The sequence below is a fragment of the Monodelphis domestica genome, chromosome 7 (genome assembly GCF_027887165.1).
Source record: "Monodelphis domestica isolate mMonDom1 chromosome 7, mMonDom1.pri, whole genome shotgun sequence".
NCBI lineage: Eukaryota > Metazoa > Chordata > Mammalia > Didelphimorphia > Didelphidae > Monodelphis > Monodelphis domestica.
In genome coordinates this window covers 234379252-234405468 of record NC_077233.1, presented here as the reverse complement: position 1 = coordinate 234405468, position 26217 = coordinate 234379252, and the positions used below count along the sequence as shown (strand labels likewise).

General features: G+C 38.6%; 1 protein-coding gene across 1 annotated transcript in view; it reads left to right on the top strand.

The window, feature by feature from the left end:
- XYLT1 (xylosyltransferase 1) overlaps nucleotides 1-26217 on the top strand; it is a 423706-nt gene that overhangs the window by 213852 nt on the left and 183637 nt on the right. Inside the window, exon 3 of the mRNA XM_001365940.3 lies at nucleotides 10237-10756. Within this exon, the coding sequence (XP_001365977.2) occupies nucleotides 10237-10756 (520 nt within the window). The remainder of the gene's footprint in view (nucleotides 1-10236; nucleotides 10757-26217) is intronic.

Genomic DNA, 26217 nt, shown 5'->3' with positions numbered 1-26217 from the left:
ATTTTAGCTATGGAGATAAAGATACAGTTATGAAATGAAAAACAAATCCAGCTCTCTAGACCCTATTTACTGAGACTGACGAATCGAAGATGATTTGAAGCTGGAAAGAGAACTAAAGTCTAAGGAGAGGCCAGATGTAGCAGATCTGGCATATAACATTGATCCTTGAAGGATTTTGAGAAGTGGAAGTGAGGATGTAGTAAGTTAGATCCAATGTTTCCAATCTGGCATTAGCAGCAGAGAAACAATGAATACATAAATGCAGAGGAATTGGCATGATGATTTATGCAACTCTTTGATACTCCTAAGGCCCCTTGGATTTTGAGCTAGATCTCACTGTCTTGGCTCTTTTGAACATAATCTATTGGTGGTATTTGGATTGTGATGGGAGGAGATGAAGAGAAGGAAAATACCCAAGAGGGCATTGAGTTCGGCTCTTGCCTTAAAAAAGAAAAGTTTTATTGATTCTTTGTGTTTTACTACCCCAGTCAATTCCAGAAATAGCCCTTCTCCCTTCAGCCAGCATTGAGTCCTCTCTTGAAAGAAAGAAAAATCATAGCAAAATTGATCAAAACTGTGAGACTGTATGAAATATCCTGTACCCGTATCTGAAAAAGGGAGAGAAAGAGATCTGTTTCATTATCTCCTCTCCAAAATAAGAATTGGTCATTATTGTTATTCAATGTTTAGCTTTCTTTAGTGTTCAGTTCATTTTCAACCCTTTCATTGGATGATTGAAGAAACTGAGTCACAGTGACTTCTTCAAGCTGGCCTCAAATTGCTATGTCATGCAGCTTCTTCCAGACACGGGACTTCAGGGACCCAGAGAGAAATGAATTTCAAAAGTATAGACCCAGCCTTAGGTCTGAGATCAGAACAACTGGAAATAATGAAAACAGATTTGGGCGATTTCTTAAAATGGCACCTTGTGTAATGTAATCTATATTGCAGAACCAGATTGTGTTTAGCATATTTATGCCTGATTGGAATTGGTTCTAAACATGCCCAAGGTTGAATGGGAATGGAGGACATTATTGCATTTAATTATTTGCTGAGAATAAAAATGGATTCCAGCAGAAGCTGAGAGATGCTGCAACAGCAGCGGCACAATTAAAGCTTCTGAGTGACTCATGCAAACATTTGAATTTGCAATCATTGTGATAAGTACATTAAAATAAAATAAGTCAAAATGTTTCATTAGCATAAATAACCCAAGGTGTTGGTATTAGATTGGTTAAGAATAAAGGAAACATGGCAACTCGATCACATATGTGAAATAATAGCCAATTTGTCACCCAGGCAGTGATCATTTGAAACAAGATGTTTGTATGTTTATTGTTAATTAGCTCTAGGTCTGCCTGAACCTGATGCTGAATTTATTCTCCATTTTGGCATGGGCTGGTGCTTGCCATGATACTTTCATGAGATCTTTTTTGAAAAGAGAGGAAAGCTGATGTTTTGATGTCCTGGGCACTGGTCAGTCTTTGGGAAGGGAAGGCTAAGGCCAATCCAAGAGAATTTCTTCTTCCTTGGACTCTGCTCTAGGATTATAGATTTAGATTTGGAAGGATCACAAAGCCCATCTCATCCCACAATCCCATTTTAAATTTAAAGCAACTGTGGTACACATAGGCTAAGTGAATCCTGAAATTCACACAGATAGACCATATCTGAGATGGAATTTGAATCCAAGTCATCCCACCCCCAAATGGGGTCATAAAGAGGCAGAAATGACTGAAAACCCCTGAATAGCAACTTCCTAATGTTTTACATGATTGCATGTAAAATCTATATTAGATTGTTTACCATCTCAGCAGATGGGGCCAGGGGATGGGGGGAGAGAAATTGAGACTCAAAATTATTTTTTAAATGTTAAAAATGTTTTACGTGTAATTGGGAGGAAATAAAATATTTTTTAACATCTCAATTCTAAGTTTCCTACTCTATCCACTATACCATGTAGTCATGAAAATGATAGTGACTAGGGCATATAAATGGCTCAATGGATAGAAAATCAAGCCAAGAGCCAGGAGGTCCTGGGTTCAAATATAGCCTCAGACACTTCCTAGCTATATGATCATTAACCCAATTGCCTAATTGAGAGAGAGAGAGAGAGAGAGAGAGAGAGAGAGAGAGAGAGAGAGAGAGATGATGATGATGATGATGATGATGATGATGATGATGATGATGATGATGATGATGATGATGGTAATCATCATCAGATGAAAGACATTTAGGGAGCTGAAGTAAGATGAACCACATTCCAGTTCTATTTCTGATAGGTACTGGCCAAATGACCGTGGGCAAGTCATTTTATTTCTTAGTGTCACAAGTTTTCTGATACTATAGATTGCAGAGTAGTTGATCATCTACATTGGTAGAATTTCTTATTTCCATATAATTTAGGTCTGGACCAATAATAATTATAATAATAATATAATTGATATATTACTTAAAGGTTTACAACATGCTTTATATATGTTATCTCATATAATCTTCACAACAACCTTGGAGGTAGGTGCTATTATTATTCCCATTTTCCTCTGTAAATGATGGGAGATAGGATTAAATAACTTATCTAAATTCACACTGCCAGCACACTCTGAGATAAGATTTGAACTCACATGAGTCATTCAGATATCCTGTGACAGTTAAAAATTCTGAGATTATGTTCTGGGTAAGAAAAGCAATTTATTGATTAGGTTAGCAATAACCAGTAAATTAATTGGTCACTGATCTTTCGGTGATCAAAGATAAATTTCATTCAATATCTTGAATAATTAAATACAGTTTTGAAATCTCATTATTCAAATGTTCTCAAAACTTCTCTAATTGGTGGATACCTATCAAGAAGGTGTTATCAATTCTAATTTAACACTTAGTTAATACAAATAACCTACCCAAGGCAGTCCTAGAACAAAGTTTTTCCCCTCTCATAAAGATGAGAAAATCACCTGGCTGATCTTAGGATTCCAATATCTAGATGAAGAAATCTGGTTATGCCTTCGTTAAGAATGACCTTTTCTGTTCACCCCAATAGGGGACCCAAGGATGTTGCCATGCTACTCCCCCAGACACACTTGGCCTAAACTAGTTCTTGTTCACCAGACAGGGTGGATTTTAGATTCTCAATCTTAGTTACTCCAATTTTAGGAGCCACTTTGGGGTAAGGAATGAGAGAGCATCCCTTGGATTGTCAAGTGAAAGGAATGAGAAAAGAAGATTGAAAAATTACTGAGCCCCCACAAAATATGGTCAGAGCATTGTTTAGAAATTTTCAGATGATACCTCATTAGGAATAAATCTTCTCAGCCCAATGCTCTGGCCACTGCCCCTCCTTTGTTATTTTTATTTTTTTTAATATAACCCTTTAAGGTTTTTTTTGTTTTTGTTTTTTTTAAACCCTTACCTTCCGTCTTGGAGTCAATACTGTGTATTGGCTCCAAGGCAGAAGAGAGGTAAGGGCTAGGCAATGGGGGTCAAGTGACTTGCCCAGGGTCACACAGCTAGGAAGTGGCTGAGGCTGGATTTGAACCCAGGACCTCCCGTCTCTAGGCCTGGTTCTCAATCCACTGAGCTACCCAGCTGCCCCCACCCTTTAAGTTTTATACTACACATAATGTCTCATTTTAGCTTCACAAAAATCATCGCAGTAGATATAAGTACTATTTGTCCCCATTTTATAGATAAAGAAACTGAGGATTAGAGAGAGGGATTTACCCATGGTCACTCAGCTAGGAAGTCTACAAGTCTTGAACCCAGGTCATATATCCCAAACTTTTTCAGGACTGTTCAGTCCTGATGCCTGCGAGTGGTTTCCTACTTATTCTTAAAGCATCTGACTACCTATGGTGGTTCAAAAACATCTGGACCAAAATTCACTTCCAGGCCATATTGGAGTTAATCATCCTTATTGTTCGAGGACTGCCTTGGGTAGGCTACATGTGTTAACCAAGTGTTAAATTAGAATTGATAGCAATTCAGGTTACTGATAAGACAAATTAACTAGCAGGAATTTCCTTTTCTCGGTTTGTCAGATTAGTATCCATAGGTTTGCTAGCCAAAAGGAAAAAGAAAAAAATAACGGCAATTGCAGTGTTGTTCTGTGCCCACTTAAGCTCTATGAAGGGCATCCAGGAACCAATGAAGAATGGGAGCTTTTAAATAGGTAGCTTAAAACAAAGTGTTCTCTGCTGGGCATTGAGCGTATGACCACCAGTTAATGGGGAATGGAAGGAGACCCAGAAACCTAAATATTCTGCCAAATGAGACTGATGAGAAAGGACATGGATGTCTGTGGATGCAAATACTTTTTGGCTACTCCCTGGACTCATTAATTCCTTGAAAATGTGCTTATGAAGAGGATTTCAATTCATGTTAGCTAAGGAAGACAGTGGAGAGGAAACAAGCAAATTTTCTGCCTCTCCGAGGAAGAGAAAATCTAACCATGTTAATCTATGGACAGGTCAGGCTATCTTTTCAGCTCTTTTGATTTTTAGATAGAGCAGAAATGATGATAAGGCAACTCTTTTCTCTTCCAGTAGATGGGAATACAAAAACAAATTTTCAGATAAATAACTTGGTTTACTTTTTCCCCTAAACCTTTACTTTCTGTCTTTGTAATAACTCTAAGACTGAAAGGCAAGGGCTAGGCTATAGGGGTAAGTGACTTGCCCAAGGTCACACAGCTAGGAAGTGTCTGAGGCCAAATTTGAAAGCAGGTCCTCCTAACTCCTGACCTGACACTCTATCTGCTATGCTACTAACCTGCCCCTCAGTTTACTTTTTGTGAAAGGATGGAAAGTTAACAGTGAGGTATATTTTGAGATCACAGGATCATAGATTTAGAGCTGTAAGGGACCTCAGAGGACATATAATCCAATCTCTCCATTTTCTAGGTGAGGTGTCTGAGGCCAAAGTGGGTCAAATGACTTGTAACTGTTTTCAAGTGGGAATTTATTATATTTCTATCCCCAGCATCTAGTACAGTGCCTGGTGCCTCATAGGTGATAGATAAATTCTTGTTGATTGATTGACTGTCAAAGTCACACAGATGACAGAATGTCAGAAGCCTTGAATGAACCCAGTTCCTCTGAATTGAGAATCAGTGCAGAAGGATGGAAAGGAGTGAATAAGAGAATAAATATATTGAATGTAGGACTCAGTACTGGGGATTAGTCTTTTTATAGTTCTATATAAAGAAAGGGAACAGAATTATGATTTCATCAGTATTGGGGAAAAGCCCAGGAAAGGCAACTCTTTCTTGGTCTGCAGTTTAGTTTTGGTGGTTGTCTTCAGTTTCAAGAATGGACAGATATATGAAAAGACTTCTATAAACTGATGCAAAGGGAAGTGAGCAGAACCAGTCTAACAATGTATACACTAACAGGAATATTATAAGATGATCGACTGTGAAGGTCTAAACCATTATCCACAAAGTACATTTCAAGATAACCCCCAAGAGGCTCATGATGAAAATGCTATGCACCACCAAAGATTGTCTGAGCACAGATCAAAACATGTCATCTACCACTTAATTTTCTTCACAAAATTTTTATTGTGTGTGATGTGTTTTCTATCCTGACATAATCAATATGGAAATAAGAACTAGTATAACCTATATCAGACTTTTCACCACGTTGAGGAGGAGGCTAGGGAGAAAATCTTAATCCTAAAATGTTGGAAAACAATTGTCAAAATTGTGTCTATGTTATTGAAAAAAAAAGAAGAATGTACAGATCTGAATCCCTGAATCCTTGATTTTGACCATCCTCAGGGATTTAGTAACTTCTCTAGAAGCAGTACCAATGCCCGGCATTGGCAATTTACATGATGCTTAGGTATGAACTACTGAATCAAGTCTGGCACCACAAAATATGGTAGATTGGTGTTTCCTTGGTCTTTGACTTTTTCTGTCCGACCCACATTGTTTTCTGAAGGCAGAGGAAGAGGACGAAGGAATAGACTCTGTCCCATCATAAGTTTTTGCTTCATTTTGTTTGTGAAGATGGGGAGGGAGTAAGGACCTGTGATTACGTCTTCCAGTGGGTAAATTCCCTGCAGATTAGGAACTTGTTGTTAATGACAAATAATTTAGTCTTGGGCACTAAAACATTAAGTAGGTAACTTGCCCATGCTAAGCTAACTAGCCTGAACCAAATGAAACTCAGACTGCCCTTTATACTATATCCACACACACATACCCTACTCAGAAAATATAACCTAGAAATCTCCGGTAATCACTGCTATGCTCAAATGAGTTTCTATAGCAACAGGGGTGAAATTATGGAGGCAATTAGTGTTTTGTCTGTAATCAAAATTCTCCCTAGCTATTGTCCTTTTATCCTACACATATATATTCAGGATATGACCTTAACAGTAGGTTCTATGAGGTAACAATACATTCAGGTGGTAACAGGGATATTATTGCTGAACTATACATTGATCATAGTGAAAATGGGCTCAATTCCCATTTTGCATGAAATCCCTTCATAGTGCACTCTCTGGCCTCCTATCCCCTTTCCACATGTGTGTGACAGTTTGTTCCTAACATCCCAGATTTCAAGCTGGAAGAGATTAGAGAAGAAATTGAATAAAAGAATTGAATTCTTTTACAGACCCTTGTTTTGTAAATGAGGAATCTGAAGCACAGAAAGATCATACAACTTGCCCAGAGTTGTCCAATGAGTGTCAAGCTGGGGTTTGAACCCAGGCATTCCTGACTCCAAGTTATCCGTTACCCACTAAACTTTCTTACATCACTTATTGCCACCTCAGAATGCCAGTAAGACTAGATCCAGGATTCTCCCCAGCTTCTCGCAAAATCAAATGGAATCATAATTGGGTAATGGGAGAGAAGTATGTGTATGTTTCCTTCTATTCACACTAAATCAGGATTCTTTCTTCTTGATTTATGGGATTAAGGCATATGAGAAGTTTAGGGAGGACTTAGGGCCTGTGGTATGAGAGCTTGCCAAGCCCTTTTCAGGGCAGCTCATCCACCTCTGGTGCCTACCTTTCACCTTTCACCTGTGGTTCCAAGAAGTTACAGCATATGCAGTGGCTACACCCTAGTAAAATCAGCCTAGCAGGTGAATTGAGGGTAACTGACAGGTCTCAAATCAGTCAGTGACTTAGGGTTTCGTCTACCCCAATCATATAACAACTTTTCTTGGTGGAAGATGAGATGGTGGCAGATGAGAATAATTTATTCCAACGGTCATGAAGGCATCATCCAACACTGAAGTAGCCAAGGTCATCCACTGCATACAAGACCATCACTGGTCATCCTGATTTTTGTCCTCCCACTGGACTTTAATGTCTCTGGAAAAGACAGTGAGAGCGACAGCTTTGTACAACTTTGCCTCACTTAAATCCAATTCAGGTACAAGTCAGGAGATCATTCATCATGATGCCATTGGTTCTCTTCAAAAACAAAGGATGATCCACAACAAATATGATTGAAGAATAGGAATATAATTAAAGGAGGATGGAAAACCTGTGAATTGAACATCGTTAAAATAATGATATTGAATATCTTCATCTTAAATTATAGGGTTGTAGATTTAGAGAAGGTAGGAGACTATCTAGTCCAATCGATCCCTTCATTTTAAAAATATTTTTTAAAAATTATCATTGTCTTTACATTGCATTCTCAACACATTCCTTCACATGTCCTCACTTGGAGAACCAGCCCTTAAAAGAATAAAAGGAGGGAATAAAAAGTAGTTAAGCAAAATTATCTAACATATAAATTGAGTCTGATAATACAGAATTCCTTCCATCTCTTCAAAAATAAAAAAGGGGTAGGGTGTAATTTTCAAATCTTTTCTTCAGGGCCAAAATTGGTCATTATAATTACATACTGCTCAGTTTTGATCTCTGCTATTCTTTCTATTTAGCTTTCTGTAATTATTATTCCTGTCATGTTTCTGGTTCTAGTATTTCAATTTGTAACAGGTCTTGTGTTGTCTCATGCTTCTATGTATTTTTCATATATGTTGTTTCTTATAATACAGTACTATGCTTTTAAATTCATATACCATAATTTGGTTAGCTGTTCCCCAATCAATGGGTATTTTTTTCCTAGTTCTTTGTGACTAAAAAATTACTGTTATAAATATACCAGAGATAGCTAGTGGAGTGTGTATGGAGGATGTATGGAGGAAGAGAGAGAGAGAGAGAGAGAGAGAGAGAGAGAGAGAGAGAGAGAGAGAGAGACGAGAGAGAGAGAGAGAGAGAGAGAGAGAGAGCTGGATCTGGCTGGCCTTGGGCAAATCACTAAACTTCTGTTAGATTCAGTTTCCTCCCACTGTAAAATGGAAATAATATCGCCTACTCTGCAGAATTATTTTCAGGTTTCAAATGAGATAATATTTGTAAATTACATAGCACAGTGCCTGGCATATAGTATGTAGTATTTAAACGCTTATTCTCTTTCCCTGCTAAAATATGTTGTTGTACAAAAGAATTTTCTTCATATTTTTGTTTTTACCTTTTGGGGATATATGCCAATTTATGAGCTCTCTGCATCAAATGTTTTATGTCACCTTCTTACCTTAATTCCAAATTGCTTTTGGCAGAGTGGATAGAACACTAGACGTAGAGTTAGGAAGACCTCAGTTCAAATCTAGCCTTAGATCCTTACTACTACATGAAGTGAGCAAGTCACTCAACTGGTTGCCTCAGTTTCCTCATCTGTAAAATGAACTGGAGAAGGAAATAATAAGCCATTCCAGTATCTTTACCAAGAAAACCCCAAGTAGAGTTATAAAGACATGCATTCTCTCTCTCTCTCTCTCTCTCTCTCTCTCTCTCTCTCTCTCTCTCTCTCTCTCTCTCTCTCTCTCTCTCTCTCTCTTTCTCCCCTCCCATTCCCATCTCTGACTGTCTGTCTCTCAGACATGACTGAAGCCACTGAACAATAACAATATTTGGATCAATTCATAGCTCCACCAATTCACCAATATATTGGCATGCCTGTCAACACCACCCCTCCAAAATTGATTGTTCCCATCTTGTATCATCTTTGCCAATTTGCTGAGTGTGATTTGAAACAATTGTTTTGATTGGATTTTTTTATTAGTAGTAATTTGGCATAATCTTTTTTATATTTGTGAAGTTTACAATTCTTTTGAGAATAGTTATTTCCTATCCTTTGATCTGGTATCCATTGGGAAATGGATTTTGGCCTCAGTTTTTGTATCAGTTCCTATGTATCTGGAATATAAAATCCTTATACAAGGTACTTGATGAAAAGATTATTTCCAAATGACTTTTTCCTTTCTTATTCTAATAGTGTAGATCTTGCCAGAGGTAAAAGCTTTTCAATTTCATATAATTGATGTTATCTAGTTCATCTTTTGTGATTGCCTCTCTCCTTTGTCAGTGGTCCAGCTCTCTCATTTTTCAGATGAAGAAACTGAGGTCTAGAGAATTTAAGTCATATTCTCTAGGGCAAGGCTCCTCAAGATCATGCAGAGGTAGCAAGTGGATTTCTTCCTTCTTTCCTTTATTCCTTCCATCTTTCTTCCTTCTTTCTTTCCTTCTTCCTTCCTTCCTTCCTTCCTTCCTTCCTTCCTTCCTTCCTTCCTTCCTTCCTTCCTTCCTTCCTTCCTTCCTTCTTCTTTCTTCTTGTCTTTCTTTCTTTCTTTCTTTCTTTCTCTTTCTTTCTTTCTTTCTTTCTTTCTTTCTTTCTTTCTTTCTTTCTTTCTTCTTCTTTCTTTCTTTCTTTCTTCTTTCTTTCTTTCTTTCTTCTTTCTTTCTTTCTTTCTTTCTTTCTTTCTTTCTTTCTTTCTTTCTTTCTTTCTTCTTTCTTTCTTTCTTTCTTTCTTTCTTCTTTCTTTCTTTCTTTCTTTCTTTCTTTCTTTCTTTCTTTCTTTCTTTCTTTCTTTCTTTCTTTCTTTCTTTCTTTCCCAAATACCTGAAAACTCTTCTGTGTTATCAGCCTAAATGTTCTTGGCAAAGGATACTATGGTATGAGAATGAATGAATGAATAAGAAAACAAATAAAATCTGAGAATCACTATCTAGTCTAACTCTTTTATTGTACAGTAGGGGAATCTGAAGCCCAGAGTATCCTGAGTAACCCTGCCAAGGTCACAAAGCTAGTTAATACTAACTATTAAAGTTTCCTCTTCCATACATTCATTCCTGGGCTCTTTTTATCATCCCGTATGACCTGCCCTGTTAATATCCACTTTGTTTATACTTTGTTTTATTTCTCGCTGTCTGCAGGATGGATACTTTTCTCATCGACCCAAGGAGAAAATGAGGACAGACAGTAACAATGAAAACTCGGTGCCAAAAGACTTTGAAAATATTGATAACAGTAACTTTGCTCCGAGGACTCAGAGGCAGAAGCACCAGCCAGACCTCGGGAAGAAGCCACTGAGTAAGCAGAAGGAACATTTGAAGAAGAAACTAGAGCAGGATGAAAAAGTAAAGGAGAATTCACTCCTGGGAAAAGGCTCTAATGAAGCCCTACAGTATAGCAATCAAGCTGCCCAGAACAGCAGTGCCGCCAAGGCAAGCCCCAAGTCCTCCAGATTGCCCCACAGCAGGAAAAATGGGGCTGGTTCCCCTGAACTCAAGTATGACCAGCCTCCAAGGTGTGACATCTCTGGTAAGGAGGCCATCTCAGCCCTGTCCCGTTCTAAGTCCAAGCAGTGTCGCCAGGAGATTGCTGAGATTTACTGCCAACACAAGGTGGGGAAGTTAATGCCAGAGAAAGTGACCCGTTTCTGTCCACTTGAAGGTAAGCTATTGGCTAAAAGTGAATTTGGGCAAAGGGCAAAGAATTTCTGTGAATCAGTGGTTTCTCCTTTCATCCCAATCTCATTCTCTTTCCTTTGAAAACCCATGACTATGATGCTGTCTTTACTACTTTGTGTTCAAATAGCTGTGCAATAAATTAACATCTCAGAATTTTGTGATTGTGGGGGGAAACACTAGAAAGTAGGGACTCGGAAAAGGCTACAGGTAGAAGGTAGCAACTGAGCTAGGATTTGAAGGAAATTAGATATTCTCAGTGGCAGAGAAGGGAGGCTACTGCAGGTGAAGAGGACAGAAAATATAAAAGTCTAGAGAATGAAGATGGAAGCGTACAGTAAGAAGGTCAAGTTAGCTGAACTGTAGAGTTTGTTAAGAAGAAGAATGTATAATATGGCCAGAAAAGTCATTCAAAGCCATATTGTGAAGGACTTTTCATGCCAAACAGAAAGGTTTCTATTTGATCCTAGAGGTAATAAGGGGCCAGTGGAATTTACTGAGTAGGAGAGCACAATGGTCACATATATCTGTGCTTTCAAAAAATAATTTTGCTTGCTCTGCAGGATGATTTAGAGAGAATAGAGAGAATAGCAGTGTGTAGACAATGGACTGGAGTGATGACAGGCTTGAGGCAGGGGGACCAATTAGGAGATTATTTCAACAGTTTAGGCTAGAGTAATAACCCTATGAATAGAGAAAAGGGTCTGATAAAATCACATTATGGAGATAGAAATGATGAGATTTGTAAATTGATTGGATATTCAGGATGAGGAAGAAGGAGGAGTCAGGGATGGAACCAAAGTAGCAAACCTGATCTGCTAAAAGGATAATGGTACCCTTGACAGAAATAGGGAAGTTTGGAAGAAGCCTAGATCCTGGGATAAAGATAATGAATTCTGTTTTGTAAAGGTCAACCTTGAGGTGCCTATGGCACATCCAGTTCAAAATGCCCAAAAAGGCAGTTGGTGGTATAGGACTGAAGCTCAAGAGAAAGACTAGGACTAAATTATAGATCTGGGAGTCATCTGCATTGAGGTAGCAGCAATTAATTAATGAATGAGGCCACTAAATGAGAGACTGGAGAGAAAAAAAGAGAAGAGGACTTAGGACAAGAGTATTTGCATATCTATAGTTAGGATCAAAAAGTTTAAAGCTGGAGGTGACCTTAATGATTATCTAGTCTCTCAAAAAAAAAAGTAAGAGAACTCGATCAAGGGGTTACGGCATGTAAGTAGAAATAAGTGAAACTCAGGTTCTAAGGTTCTAAAGGATAAATATATGGCATCCTCCTCTTCTTCCTCCTTCTTCATTTAATAGGCATCAGACCTTAGGTGATAAAGTAGACACTGGTGATCTAAAAACAATAAAATAATAATAAATTAAAATTACAATAAATAAGATAAATTCTAAAATAAATTACTATAACACAATGTGATATAATATATAATAATCAGCCTTCAGGCTTCTACTTAGCAGCTCTCTCAGAATCTTGCAAGGAATTGGCAGGGAAGGGATTTCCTACTTGTTCTCATATGATGCCAAATTGGGCTGTGCCCCCAAATGTCTTAAGTGTGGTTATGATCCTGGTGAGTTCTCAACAGTATTTTTGGATAGTGGTAATAGAAATGTGTTCAAGTAAAAAACAATGAATGTCTTTCTTGATCAGGAGCAGAATGTAAGAATGGGAGCCTGCAGGGAGACAAGTTAGTGTTGTAGAAAAATTGCTGAATTTGGAGTCAGAGGACTTGGATTCAAATTCAAGTACTACCACTTAATTAATATGGGTCGTTAAGTAATTCACTTCAGGTCTCTCTACCTAAATTTCCTCTTCTCTAACATAATCTCAGGAACAGCTAGGTGGTGAAGTGGATAGAGTGCTGGGCTTTGAATCAGGGCCTCAGATACTTACTGGCTGTTTGACATTGAGCAAGTCCCTTAATCTAGTTTGCCTCAGTTTCCTTTTCTGTAAAATGGGATAGAGAAGGAAACAGCAAACCAGGCCAGTATTTTTGCCAAGAAAACCTCAATAGGGTCACAGAGAGTCAGAACATGACTGCAACAACTAAACAACAACACAATTACTTCAATGACTCCCAAAGTCTTTTCTGGCACTAAATCTGTGGTTTTATGATCCTCTGCATAGTCAAAGTGTAAATGTTTGAAGTCATTAGCCCAACAGCCAGTGAGAACTTGAAATAATCTTTTAATTTTTTTATATAATAATTTCTGAATGAACAAATTTGGGAGAATGATATTTACTTTATGAGGACACTGTAAAAATAAGTGAATCTCTATGAATATGCTTTGAACTTTAAGGAGGAAATGAATCACAAAATCTAAGGCAATATTGTTTGTGGAATCACTCATGTCCCAGAACTTTTCCCAGAACCCCTCTTCCATCTTTGGCATCAGAATAAGAAAATTCCCAAGTATACACTCTAAAAGTATTAAAAAAGACAAGTTAGAATTCTTAATTGGACCATTCTTATAGGTAGTTGATCACTTGAGTGGTGTACCTTAAAGAACCTTGGCAAGATAATCTTCCTTCTACCCCATCTTACAAGTATTTCTTCAAAAAAAATTGCCACATGGCTTAAATGATGCCATTACAAATTTATTTATTTGGTTAAAGCATTATCCTCTCCGTATGTTTCTTAAAATGTTTATTGGAATAGAAAGAGGATACTTGAAGTCCTCATCAGGTTAACATGAATTAATTTAATTGTTTTTCTTATCATGAACCTTGGTCTCTTACTCTGTAAAATAATGGAGTTGGACTAAGTGTTCTCTAAAGTACTTTTCATGTTTAACATTCAACTTTTTATAACAAGAAAGCTGAGAAGTAACAAAGTCTATTGTGCACAAGAAAGAGATGGGCTAGAGAGCAGACCTCTATAATGGAGAAGCCCAAGAAACCTTCTCTAGGGCAAGAGAAGGGAGTGGTAGAGGGAGATATCTGGGCATTTTAATATAAACAACAAATAAATAAATGAATAAAATTCTCATAAACCAAAAAAAAGACAGAAAACTTTGCCAACTTTACAGTTTCGTGGTAGGCCCATGCTGTTGATCACTATTTTCGGGGGATAGAACAATTGATCCTAATTTCCCTTGAGTTGGTTGACTAAAATAACAGGTATTTAGGGATTGCTCTAGACTACTTGCATATTTACACTATAAAATGTTGTCATTTTCCCCCAGTGGAGGAATAAACTAACAGCAAAGTATCCCCAGTTTAGGCTGATAAGCCATTTTGATTATGGACCAAGCATCCATAAAAATACCAGTGAACTCCTTGAAAGGATTCTAGGAAGCTTCACAAGTGGGTGGAACTGAGTACATGGAAGCAGAGATGGGGATAAAAATTATTATATGTGCTGCCGAAGCGAGCCCTGGGAATAAAAATTATGCAGTGGATGTGGACAGGCTAACTGAACAAGAGAGAGAGTGCCAGGGATTTCAGGGAGTAAGTCATCTGGAAAACTGGATTTTGTTTGTTTGGTTTTGTTTTTCTCTACATCGTTGAATTTCTGACCTGGCAAGTATTTTCCTTGCGTTTACTTCTTGGTTCCTAGATTAGAAGTGACATGCTGCAAATGACTCTACTGCTAGAGAAGAAGCATCACTTTTAATGTGTTTCATTGGGCCTTCTGAATCATTAATATTTGAGGTAGTTTAGCTGAGTTAGAGAACTGTGCTAGTGAGTCAACACTTCGTGAGCTTTAGCCCCAAATAGGATATAGTTCATTGGGCCCCAGCACCCACAGCTGGCTTAGGGGACCCTTTTGTCATTGGTCATAAGTAGGGAAAGTCAAGGATGAAGAGGATAAGTGGGTGGTATGAAGTAAATCTTTCCTTACTACTGAGGAAAGCAGCTCAAAATTTACACACACTAATGGTCATCCAGAAGTCTCATCTCTAGGTATGAAAGATAGCATGTTCAATTTCCTGCACGAAGGTATTTCCTGCTGATGCAGATTTGTGGTTGGTGGGAAAGGTGGGGGGTCATTTTTGTTCTCTATTGCATGACAAAGGCACTACAGTCTGCTCCCTCTTGGAAACAAGGACTCTCCTTTTACATGCCTTGTAGGTGGTTCATGTTTTAAGGTCCAGTGGGATTAAGAAAGGGAAGGTAACTTTTCTAAGCAAAGAAGCAAAGCTCTCATTTCATCCTGATTCCCCTTTTTCTTTACAGAAAGGCCAGTTGTGTGTATTTACTTCCTTTGTTTTGCTGGAACCCATATTTCTACTCAAAGCCAAAGGGAATTTGGGTTTAAGATGAGCTGCTTCCAGACTTGGTCCATGTTTTAAGGTCTGGTAGGATTCCGTTGAAGGGAGAGCTCTGCTGGTTTATTGTTACCCAGGGACTATTCAGTTTCCCTGGTGAGGGTAAAGAAGAGTCTTTTGTGATGGGAAAGGTCTCCTTGCCCTACAGATATTATATTATCTCAAGGTAGATACTTACCCTACACATCTCCACAGCCATGGGTACAGGTGCAGACCCACGGATGAAAGTCAAATGGATCCAGCTTATTGGGTGTGATCTGGAAAGAGTTTGCCTGGGACTCATCCTAAGACCTTTGCTCTATTAGTCAACATGCAGAATTCTCCAGAGAGCTATAAACTGTTTAATAAGATTGGCATTTGAGAGTCCTTGCATATGCAGACCCAACAACTCTTTAATTTGCTGCTCCACAGACTCCTCCTGTTGCAATAAATTTACTGTGAATAGACTAATTGCAAAATAACCCTAATTGGGTAGTTATCAATGAACAACTTCCCGTGGAACAAAACGGCTTACAATTAATAGCATTTAAGCTATAAACTATTCTTCTGCAGAAAGCTAAGATGTAATTACACCACATAGGGAGATCGTGTTCACTTCTAGAAACCATGACACCAAAATTTACCTCAGTAGAACGAGGAACTGCAGTTTTAGCTTGGAAATTCTTTCATTTTTCATGAAATGAAGAGTTGGGGAGACAAAAAAAAAAATATATATATATATGTATACAGCTAGATGCATATATCTATGCACATATATATGTGTATAGATACATGTGTGGCTCTCATTGCCATTGTATTCAATATAACAAAACCCCAACTTCACTTGACATTATGCTAGAAGTTGAATATAATTAAGGAAACAATTTCCCTCATGGGTTAGAGTGGAAAGGATTGAAGCTTCAATCAAAAGGATTTTAAATGCTGACATTTTTAAATGGCTACTGAGGAGAATACATAAAACATATTCCCCGCAGCCAAAGATAGAGGCTGAAAACTCCGCGAGATCGTTTATTTTCTGCTGAGACCCCAGTTATTTTTGTCAAGTGTAAATTATTTGCAATTGCAAATTGCCCGCCTCAGACTGCACCTCATCATTTGGGAAAGCAGTTAGGTTGGGGAGAGAGGGCCAGGGAGAGGGTAAGAATTCAAGTACACATGGTATCCCAGGGAAACACATCCAGAGAGAGCAGTTTGCAGAGGGAGCAGGGGAATTTGCAGATTAACAAAAACCCTGCTGAGATGTATTGTGTGTATTGGAGATGAGTTGTTCCAGATGCTCAGGGTGTTATAATACCTTTCTATTATGGCTAGAAGTTGGTCCCTAATCCCAGTCTGCATGGGGAAGTCATAGTCACAAAGAGATGCTGAGTGAGAGCCGATATATATCGCTATACATTCACCTGAGATTCTTTTTAACATGAGCTTATGGGGCCATGTTTTTTCTCCAAGGTTATTTCCTGAATTATTTTCCAGTCACTGGTCTCTGTAGTATTGTCTAGTCTCCCAGATTCAACTGAACTGTAGGGATAGTTCCCTTAATTTCTAATTGTCCGAGCTGGGCAAGAAAATATGCCATCTGTGGACAATCCCTGGAGGCAACCAGATGTTTCACTTATTTCCATCCAAGTGAAGTCAGAATAAGGCAAATGTTAGGAAACTTGGCCAAGTGGCCCCATTAACCATCTCTCTCTGGTTCAAATAAAACAATTTTGGTCCACTCAGATAAAATAGCTTACTATTCCCCAGAATAAACTTGTCACCAAAAGCAGAAAACATTTTAAAATCCACTTAGTTGTTTTGTCTCTCCTCTTACTTCTCCTTTTCATGGCCTCTGATTTAAACAAACCAAGCTTAATAAAAACATAAGTAAAGCCTGGTCCTTAGGTTCAAAAAAAATCAGTCACACAAATCAAAAATGGGAAATATGGGTCCTGAAAGCCATTAATATTTTTTAAATAGAAGTTATAATAAACTGTGTGATGTGGCCCCCAAAAGAGGTGGAATGATCTTGGTGTTCAGTCATCTTTCATTTATGTCCAACTCTTCATGACCCCATTTGGGGTTTTCTTAGCAAAAACGTTGTAGTGGCTTGCCATTTCCTTCTCCAGCTCATTTGACAGATGAAATGACCAAGAAAATGGAGGCAAACAGAATTAAGCGACTTGCCCCAGGTTCATACAGCTAATAAAAGTCTGAGACCAGATTTTAACTCTGGTCTTCCTGACAAGGGGCCCATCATTATCTACTACACCACCTAGATGTCCATGTCTTGTATATAGTAGACAATTAATAAACATTTGTGGGATTTAGTTGAAAGTATAATGGGCTATGTGAGATAATGAACTTCCTGTCATTGGAGATCCTCAGATTGATGCTCAGTGACCATTTTTGCAGATGCCTGGATTCATTGTTTGGGTTCAGGGTTGGCCCAGACTTTGAAGGTCCCTTCTAAATCGGGTATGTTCCAACTCTGTGGCATGGAAATATTGCAGTTTTTAATGGTCCTTTTCATTCTGTTTGAAATGACTGAGTGCTAATGAAGTTGGAGTGTTTGAGGGACTAAAACAGCTATATAGTTGAAGGAAGGAAGGAAGGAACGAACGAAGGAACGAAGGAACAAAAGAAGGAAGGAGGAAGGAAGGAAGGAAAAAAGGATGGAGGAAGGAAGGAAGGAAGGAAGGAAGGAAGGAAGGAAGGAAGGAAGGAAGGAAGGAAGGAAGGAAGGAAGGAAGGAAGGAAGGAAGGAAAAAAGGATGGAGGAAGGAAGGAAGGAAGGAAGGAAGGAAGGAAGGAAGGAAGGAAGGAAGGAAGGAAGGAAGGAAGGAAGGAAGGAAGGAAGGAAGGAAGGAAGGAAGGAAAGGTATGTTTATGGGGACCTGAAGCCATGGAGAGCAGTTTTCTGTAGCTGGCACAGAAATGATAATTCTTTAACAGGTAGCAAGTGTTATCTTTGCTAGAATCAACTGATGGAATCAATGGTTGCAGCCTTCATGGCATTTGGGACATGATTTTCTAAGTATTGAGAATGAGAATTGGAACTGGGACTCCAATATGAGGGCAGCTGTCTGTGGACGTGACAAGCTCCATTTATTCAATAGCCAGGGGAGAAGGCCAGAGACTTCGGGTGAATGGCTTTTTGGAAAGGAGAAAGCTTGCTGCCCATCTGCAGAGAGGAACTGGTAGAATGTTTGCCTCACTCCAGATGGTGCAGCCAGCTGTGGAAAGTCCCTCCCTGTGCCTTCGGCACAAAGAAGACAAGATGATGTAACTGCTCATTGGAAAAGTAGCCTGGCCCTAGAAATTACTGGCAGCATGGTCTAAGGTAAAGAATACAAAAATGGGAATCAAGGGTTATGGATTCTAATCATGCCTCTGCTGCTAATGAGCTTCTCAAACTCTTGACAATTCACTTAACTCTTGTACTTCAAATAGTCATGGTACAGCTAGAAGAGACCATACATCTCTGGTTGCCTCATTTTTCAGATGAGGAAACTGAGGCCCATAAAAGTGAATAGCCCCAAAGAATCACAGATTTAAAGTTGAAAGAAATTTGGTGTTTTTAATAAGTACTTATTGACTGATTAATGGCCTGCCTACTTTTCAATGAAGCATTGAGTCAGAGGCTCATAGGACCACAGATTTAGAGTTGGAATGGACCTTAACAGGTCAACAATTCCATTCTCCTCATTTTATAGATGAGTAGAGCGAGGCCCAAAGAGATTGTGACTTGCTCAGGGTCACACAGCCAATAAATTTGTGAGGCATTTGAACTCAGGATTTTTCAACTCCAAGCCCCATGCTTTCCTCTGTCTCCTCTGATCAGGGAGTCAGATAATAAATGTGAAAGCTAGGATTTGCACTCACTGGGATGGAGGCTTCCATTCCCAATCTCAGCACTTTTTTCCATAATCCAATACAGTCTCCATTTGCACAAGTATTAAATACAGAATTGAAATTTGAACTCAGAGCTTCTGAATCTAAATTTATTGATCTTTTCACTATGGCAAAGTTCCTACTTTCCTAGTGTTGTGGGAGAATCTGCTAAGAAAGCAATGGTGGAAAGACTTTGAAAAGAAATAGTATTGCAGGTCTTAGGTTTTATTAACCAAAACCTGTTATGGTTCAACTCATCACCAATTGTCCTGATAGAGAAAATAAGAATTTATGGAATGTCTGGTCCCATCCTGGGAAGTATTCCCTGGGCTCTTCTGAAGAAGCAAAGGATCCTTTGACCCCAGAATATATTACAATCCCTTACTTGACTGAACACCTCCAGTCTTCCTTTGGAGGAATATATCTTTTGACTTTTATGAAGTTGACTCAAGAAAAATGGCACACAGTTTTCTAGGCAGTGTCCTTGGGTTTCCAGAGAAGTAATCAGGTCTTCAATCAATTAACAAGTATTTATTAAGCCCCTACTATGTGCTGGGACACTATGTGAGACATTGAGGATACAAGTGAAAATAAAGAAACGATCCCCACTCAAAAGGAGCCTTCCCTGGGTAGCTCTCAACCAGCGGGACCTCAAGTGGAACATCATACAAAGGCAGGCTCTTTTCTTCTTGACCTTCAACATACAAAGAAAACAGTTAACCACAATAGTTTTTAGTCTGTTAAATATAGAGTTGAGTTGGGAGAAATATAATAAATGTACCCGCTCTCCTCTTTCCTGCTCTCCCCAGCCCCCCAAAGGACTTTGCCAGCTGTACAATTATTTTATTTATTTTAGAACTCATCATTAGAGAGATTTCCTTTGTTCTGTAATTGCTGTGCCCGGAAGCGAAGCCGAAAAGGCTTGGAGAGCAAATCACTATTGGGATGCCAGCACTCTAGGCATGAAACCAGTAGTGAGAGGGAGGGATCACTGTCATTCCATAACTCAAAGCCATAATTTGGTCACTCCCTTTCTAAAACTTCTAGCACAAATAAGTATTTCCCCCAGGAGAGTCTACTTTACATACTTATTTCACTCTGTGTGTGTGTGTGTGTGTGTGTGTGTGTGTGTGTGTGTGCCACCCTCCAGATATTCACAATGACATCTCTAGAATGAGAAGCTGAAAAATGTCAGTAGCCTTGAATTCATGGGAGAAGGAGGCAACAGCTTGAAGCAGCTCAATATATAGTTTTGCCAATCAATTTTCCTTCTGTTCATGGATAACATGAGGTTTTTTTTGGAAATCAAACGACTTCCTATGTTTCTAATCTAGAGTTTGCCCAGCCTTGAGCCCTCAGATGCTAGAAATCCGGTGTCAGGTCAGGAGGCTGAATGTCTCCGCTTTGCTCCGAGCTGGTCCACCATTGCCTTGGTTGTTTATGTAGAGTGTAGTGCACACAACTAAAATCTCACCTAATACCAGAAACCTTCTTGAATCCCTCTTAATTCTAACACATTGCCCCTATTAATTATCCCCTTTTTATTCTCTACATAGCTTGCTTCATATATATTTGTTTACTTGTTGGCTCCCCCATTAGATTGTAAGCAAACTGAGGACAGGAACTTTCTTTTCAGATCCCCAGTGCTTAGTTAGCCCAGCCCCTGACGTTTAACAAATAATAAGTAACTGATCAACTAAGAATATTGACTCTCAACTTGGGAAAAGCTACATTTAAAACAACTCTTTTAGAAATATGGCCCTCTCTAGGATGGTGTCATGGCAGGAGCAGAAGTCCTCAGCCAAACCATTAGAAGCATGATGGTAGGAACATTCAGTGGGCTGGCAGTGCAGAGATTTCATTCTTAGCTCTACTCCAAACTTGATCAAATGTCTTTATTTCTCTGAATTTCAGTTTCCTTATGTATAAAATGGAGATAATAGCCCTTGGCCACAAGATTCCTATGGTGAGCAAAAAAGTGTAGAGAAGGTGAAGGTGTTTGATCACTCAGCAGACATATGAAATGCAGACTGTGTTCCAGGCACTAGAACTAGGCAATGGAAATACAAGGACAGAAGTGAAAAGTCCTTGCCCCCTCTGCCCCCTTCAAAGAGTTTACATTCTATCAGGAAAATCATATATGCACAAAAGCAAAATCCAAGCTATTCCCCCAAATCCTAGTGCAGTTTAAAATTTTAATAGCTTAAATAAAAGGCAGCTGGATAAAAGACTTTGGAGAGAATCCTACAATTACCTGGCCTTCAGTCTTAGAATGACTTCATGACAGAGAAGACACTGAGTCTTCTCCCATATTCCTGCTGAGATCAAACAATGTTTATACAGTGATACAGGGATGTCATGGTAGATGTTTAACAACCAGGGCTCTCTAAGAGGAAAAAATATCATGCAAACACACTTTTAAGTTTAATCTGCATCACTAGCACTTATTATTGACTCTGGGCAATCAGAAAAACAACAAATCAAGCCCTGATTTGTAGTGATTGCCTATTTCTGAGGTGTAAGTACTCACACTAGAATTTTAACAATGGATTGTGAAAGCCAGTTAGAGCTGGCTCCAGCAAACTCCCTACTTAACCCCTCTGGATCCAAGTTCCCTCATTCATAAAATGGGGTTACTAATAATGGGCACTATTTAGTTTACAGGAGCACTGTGAGAAAAGTACTTTGTGCCTCCAATAAAATCTACATAAATGTGTGCTTATGTTATTATTATACTGTCGTGTAGTTATTGATCTCTGAACAAACCCTTAAATGTTCTCTAATTAATGGAATCCAGTAGTGAAACTCTTCATCAAGTGAAGAAACCTTTTCTTTTATGAATAACGTATCTGAATGTATTTGATTTCAGTCAACCACTATATGCTTAAAACAGGGATTGCCCATTAAAGAAATAGTAAATATGGACAGGGCAGAAGCAGTTAAAAGGGGAGGAGAAGAGGCTGAGTAAATTCATAATAAAGAACAGCTGGCCCAACTCTTTCATTTTACAACTGAGTCTAAGTTAACTAACTTAAAATCTCAGTAACTAATTAGTATCAGGGAAGCTAGGATAGAGTGCCATGCCTGGAACTGGGAGTTCAAATGTGGTCTCAGATACTTCCTAGCTGTGTGACCCTGACACGACCCATAATACCATTTGCCTAGCCCTTCCTTGCCCTTCTGTCTTAAGAGTTGTTAGTAAGAAAGGAAAGTTTATTGTTTTTAAAGAACTAACAAATGGCAGAGTTCAAACTAGAACCTAGCTCTTAGAATTTGGAGTTTGTGGTTCTTTCCACTATACCATCAGGTCAATGTTAAAAATTTCAGTCATTAGTACTAGAAAAACTATTCTGGCTTTCTGTAAAGACAGGGACAAGATTTAACTTTTTTAAAAAAATTTTTTACTCAAGACAATCATTATAATTTTGCCATGATATAGACCCTCCTTGGGTGAAATGTCAATAATTTTGGGGAACCCCTGGGGTAAACATAATGACAACTTGAGACAGTCAGAAATTTAGAATGATTAAAAAAAATTAAGCACCAAAAAGGTTCCACTTCCACCTGGCCAGGTACCCAGGGATTTGGCTGATTAGCTGAACACAAATGGATGATGTCAGTAAGCTATGATTCACAGAAAAATGAAAGAGATTTTCTCTTATGAGACCTCTCCCTTCTTTGCAGCTGATTGCTTGCCAACCATTGAGATCGCCAGAACTGTGGAATCTTAGAAGAGAAAGGGAATGTGGAGATTATACCATCTATTCCATTCCCCTACCCCCCAACCCTTCCTACATTTTATAGAGGAATTAGGCTCAGGATAGTGGAATGGTCCTAGAACTAGCAACGGTTTAAGGCAGCACTCACACCTAGATCTTTGGACACGAAGACCGTGGCCCTTTCTGCTTATATTAAACTGCCTTCATGTGAATCCAGTAAATCCAGTCCTTCAAGGTGCTGACATTCTTTCAGTGAGACTTCATAGCAGTGAATCATGGAAAACCACTCTCCTGGAACAATTAAAATAACAAATAACCCAAAAGGTAATAAAAAAGATACATGGTGGGTGTGAGCAGGCAGCAACATGTTGGTAACAATAGCTAGTGTTTGAGAAGCAACATAAGCAGCTCCACCAAGGATATTCTGTATATGAGCATTAAAGGAGGCTGCCTGGTCGTGTAGAATGAGAGCTAAGAAAGAGTGGAAGCATCTCAGAAATCGGAAGAATGAAAGCAAGACTTCTATTGAATTACTTAGTAATCTGTGAAGCAGCAAGCATGGTGTTGACCACAATGATGATGATGATGATGATGATGATAACAGCAACAATTAACAAGTCCATATCTTTCTTGGGCAGCTAGGTCTCTCAGGGGATAGAGCCCCAGACTTTGACACATCTTACTGATTTCAAATCTGCCCTCAGACACTTATTAACTGTATGACCTTTGGCAAATCACTTAACCCTGATTACCTCAGTTTCCTAACCTGTAAAATGGCTGGAGAAAGGACAAATTGCCGCAGTATCTTTACCAAGAAAATTTCAAATGGGGTCATGAAGAGTCTGAAATGACTCAAAAACAACACATTTTTCTGTCACTTTGAGAATAGTGCTTCTCCTCACAACAATTCTGTGAGGTCCTCGATATAAACATTTCTATCCTCTTTTTACAGATGGGGAAACCGAAGTTCTAAAATTTTGAGTCATTTAGGACTATACATTTAGAGGTAGAAGAGACGTTAGCAGTAATCCAGTCCAATCTTATTTTACAAGTGAGGAAACTGAGGTCTTAGGAGGTTAAATTAGTTCCTTGACTGGCCTATGGTCGCATAGCTAGGAATTATCTAGGGCAAGATGGATGCTATAGATCACAGCCATTACAGATTTGGAATTAAGAGGTGATTGTTTAGTTGTTTCTCAGTTTTATTCAATTCTTTGTGACTCCATTTGGGATTTTCTTGGTAAAGATACTGAAGTAATTTACCATTTCCTTCTTTAGCACATTTTACAGATGAGGAAACTCAGGTAATCAAGGTTAAGTGAGTTGCCCAGGGTCACACAACTAGTTAGTATCTGATACCAGATTTGAACTCAGGAAGATGACTTCAGATTGATTGCTCTGCCTACTGCGCCACCTAACTGTCCTAGGAGTGAAGAGGACTTTCCCCTTAAAACCGGTGTGACATTAGACAAGTTACTTTATCTTTTCTGGGCTCATTCTTCTCATTTGTAAAAATTAAGTTCTGTCTCCATTTTCTTCTTACTCCAAATATTCAAGGACAATGTCAAGAATCTCTCAGGATTAGAAAGTGTAGAGAGGCCGGGGGCTTTGCCAGTAGAGGAAATACACACATGATGAAATCCAAAAGCGGCTGAAGTACCAAAGAATCTGGCCCCACTGTTTCTGTTGAAAAATAGCCAGTGGTGGTTTCGGCCCATTTCTCTATACCGTGCTTCTGGCTGGCATGGAATATTTGTGTTAGGTAAAAAATGACAAAGCAATAATTTTTCATTGTATCCTTCAGTCACCCATGAGAGATTGAATTTAGGTCACAATTTATTACCCCATGGAATTGAATCCAATTTTTAACACCATGTCAACCATTCTGGTATTAGAGATTTTTAATGGCTGTGAAATTTATACAATGATAAAGTAATTTAAAGCATATGTAGGAAGAGCATGAGGCAAATTGATATGTACAGAGCGCTGTGTTAAAAATTGAAGAGGGGATAAATACAGCAAATGGCAATTGATTAGGGGAAGATTGAAATGATGCTTGCTTTGAAAAACTCTTAATGGAGAAATTAGTAAACTCATTTATTCTTCAAAATTTTGAAAAAAAAAAGGTTTATGTTAGCTTTCAAACAGAGCTTGGTCCTCAAAAATGAAGCCAGGCCACACAACATAAATGATTAGTTCATCTCAAAGCACAACAGGGCTTAGAGTAAAAAACATCATTCAGTATTATGAGGCTCCCATGAAGAGTTTCCTGTTGACAATAAGGAAAAATTCAAGTGAAAAAGCAAAATGAAGGGGCATGTCAACAAAAGAAAAGTGGAGGGGTGAGGTTAGATAGATAAAAGGAGATGTTTTATAAATAACGTCATCAAGCCCACTTTTCTCTAAGCTTCTTGTATTCAGAGTTTACTTGGTCAATAATTCTCTTTGACTCCTTTTCAAAGTATGTTTTCTCTCCCATTATAATTCCTATAAACTCCTTCAAAGCAGTGTCTAATTTTTGCCTTTCTTTTTACTGCCAGCACCTAACAAAATGGCTTATCAAAGAAGTCACAAAAGATCCAACTCCATCCATCCATCCATCCAGCCATCCATCCTTATTCTATCCTAATTGGTGTTCTAGACTCATCCAGATTGTGGTTAAGAGGTTCACAGATTTAGTCAGTTAGTCAATAAACACTTAATATGTTGAGTGCTAGAGATATAAAGAAAGTCAAAAGACAGTATTATTTTTTTTCTGAGTCTATCTCCAATTTATCCTCTAGATATCTTGTTTGTAAATAGTTGTCTGAATGTTATCTCCCCCATTAGACTGTGAGCTCCTTGAGATTAGGACTTTTTTTTAAACTTTCCTTATATCCCCAGTGTTTGGCACAGTGCCTGACCCATTGTTGTTCATTCCTTTTCAGTTGTTTCTGACTCTTGGTGACCCCATTTAGGGCAAAGGAGTGGTTTGCTATATCCTTCTCCAGCTAGACCAATGGGATCAAGTGACATGCCCAGGGTCACACAGCTAGTAAGTGTCTGAGGTCAGATTTGAACTCAGGAAGATACATCTCCCAGACTCTAGATCCAGCACTCTATCCACTGCACCACCTAGCTAGCCTGGCATATAGTAGGTACTTAATAAATATTCCTTGACTGACTGGTTGACTGATAATCTCCTGCTTTCAAGGAGTTCACATTCTTTTTGTTTTCTTTTTCAAAAATTTATTTAATTAATTAATTTAGAATATTTCCCCTTGGTTACATGATTCCTGTTCTTTACCTCCCCTCATCCCACCCCCCTCCCATAGACAATGAGTAATTCCACTGGGTTTTACATGTATCACTGATCAAGACCTATTTCCATATTGTTAATATTTGCAATAGAGTGATCATTTGGAGTCTACATCCCCAATCATATCCCCATCAACCCATGTGATCAAGCAAATGTTTTTCTTCTGTGTTTCTCCTCCCACAGTTCTTTCTCTGGATGTGGATAGTGTTCTTTCTCATAAGTCTCTCAGAATTGTTCTGGATCATTGCATTGCTGTTAGTAAAGGAGTCC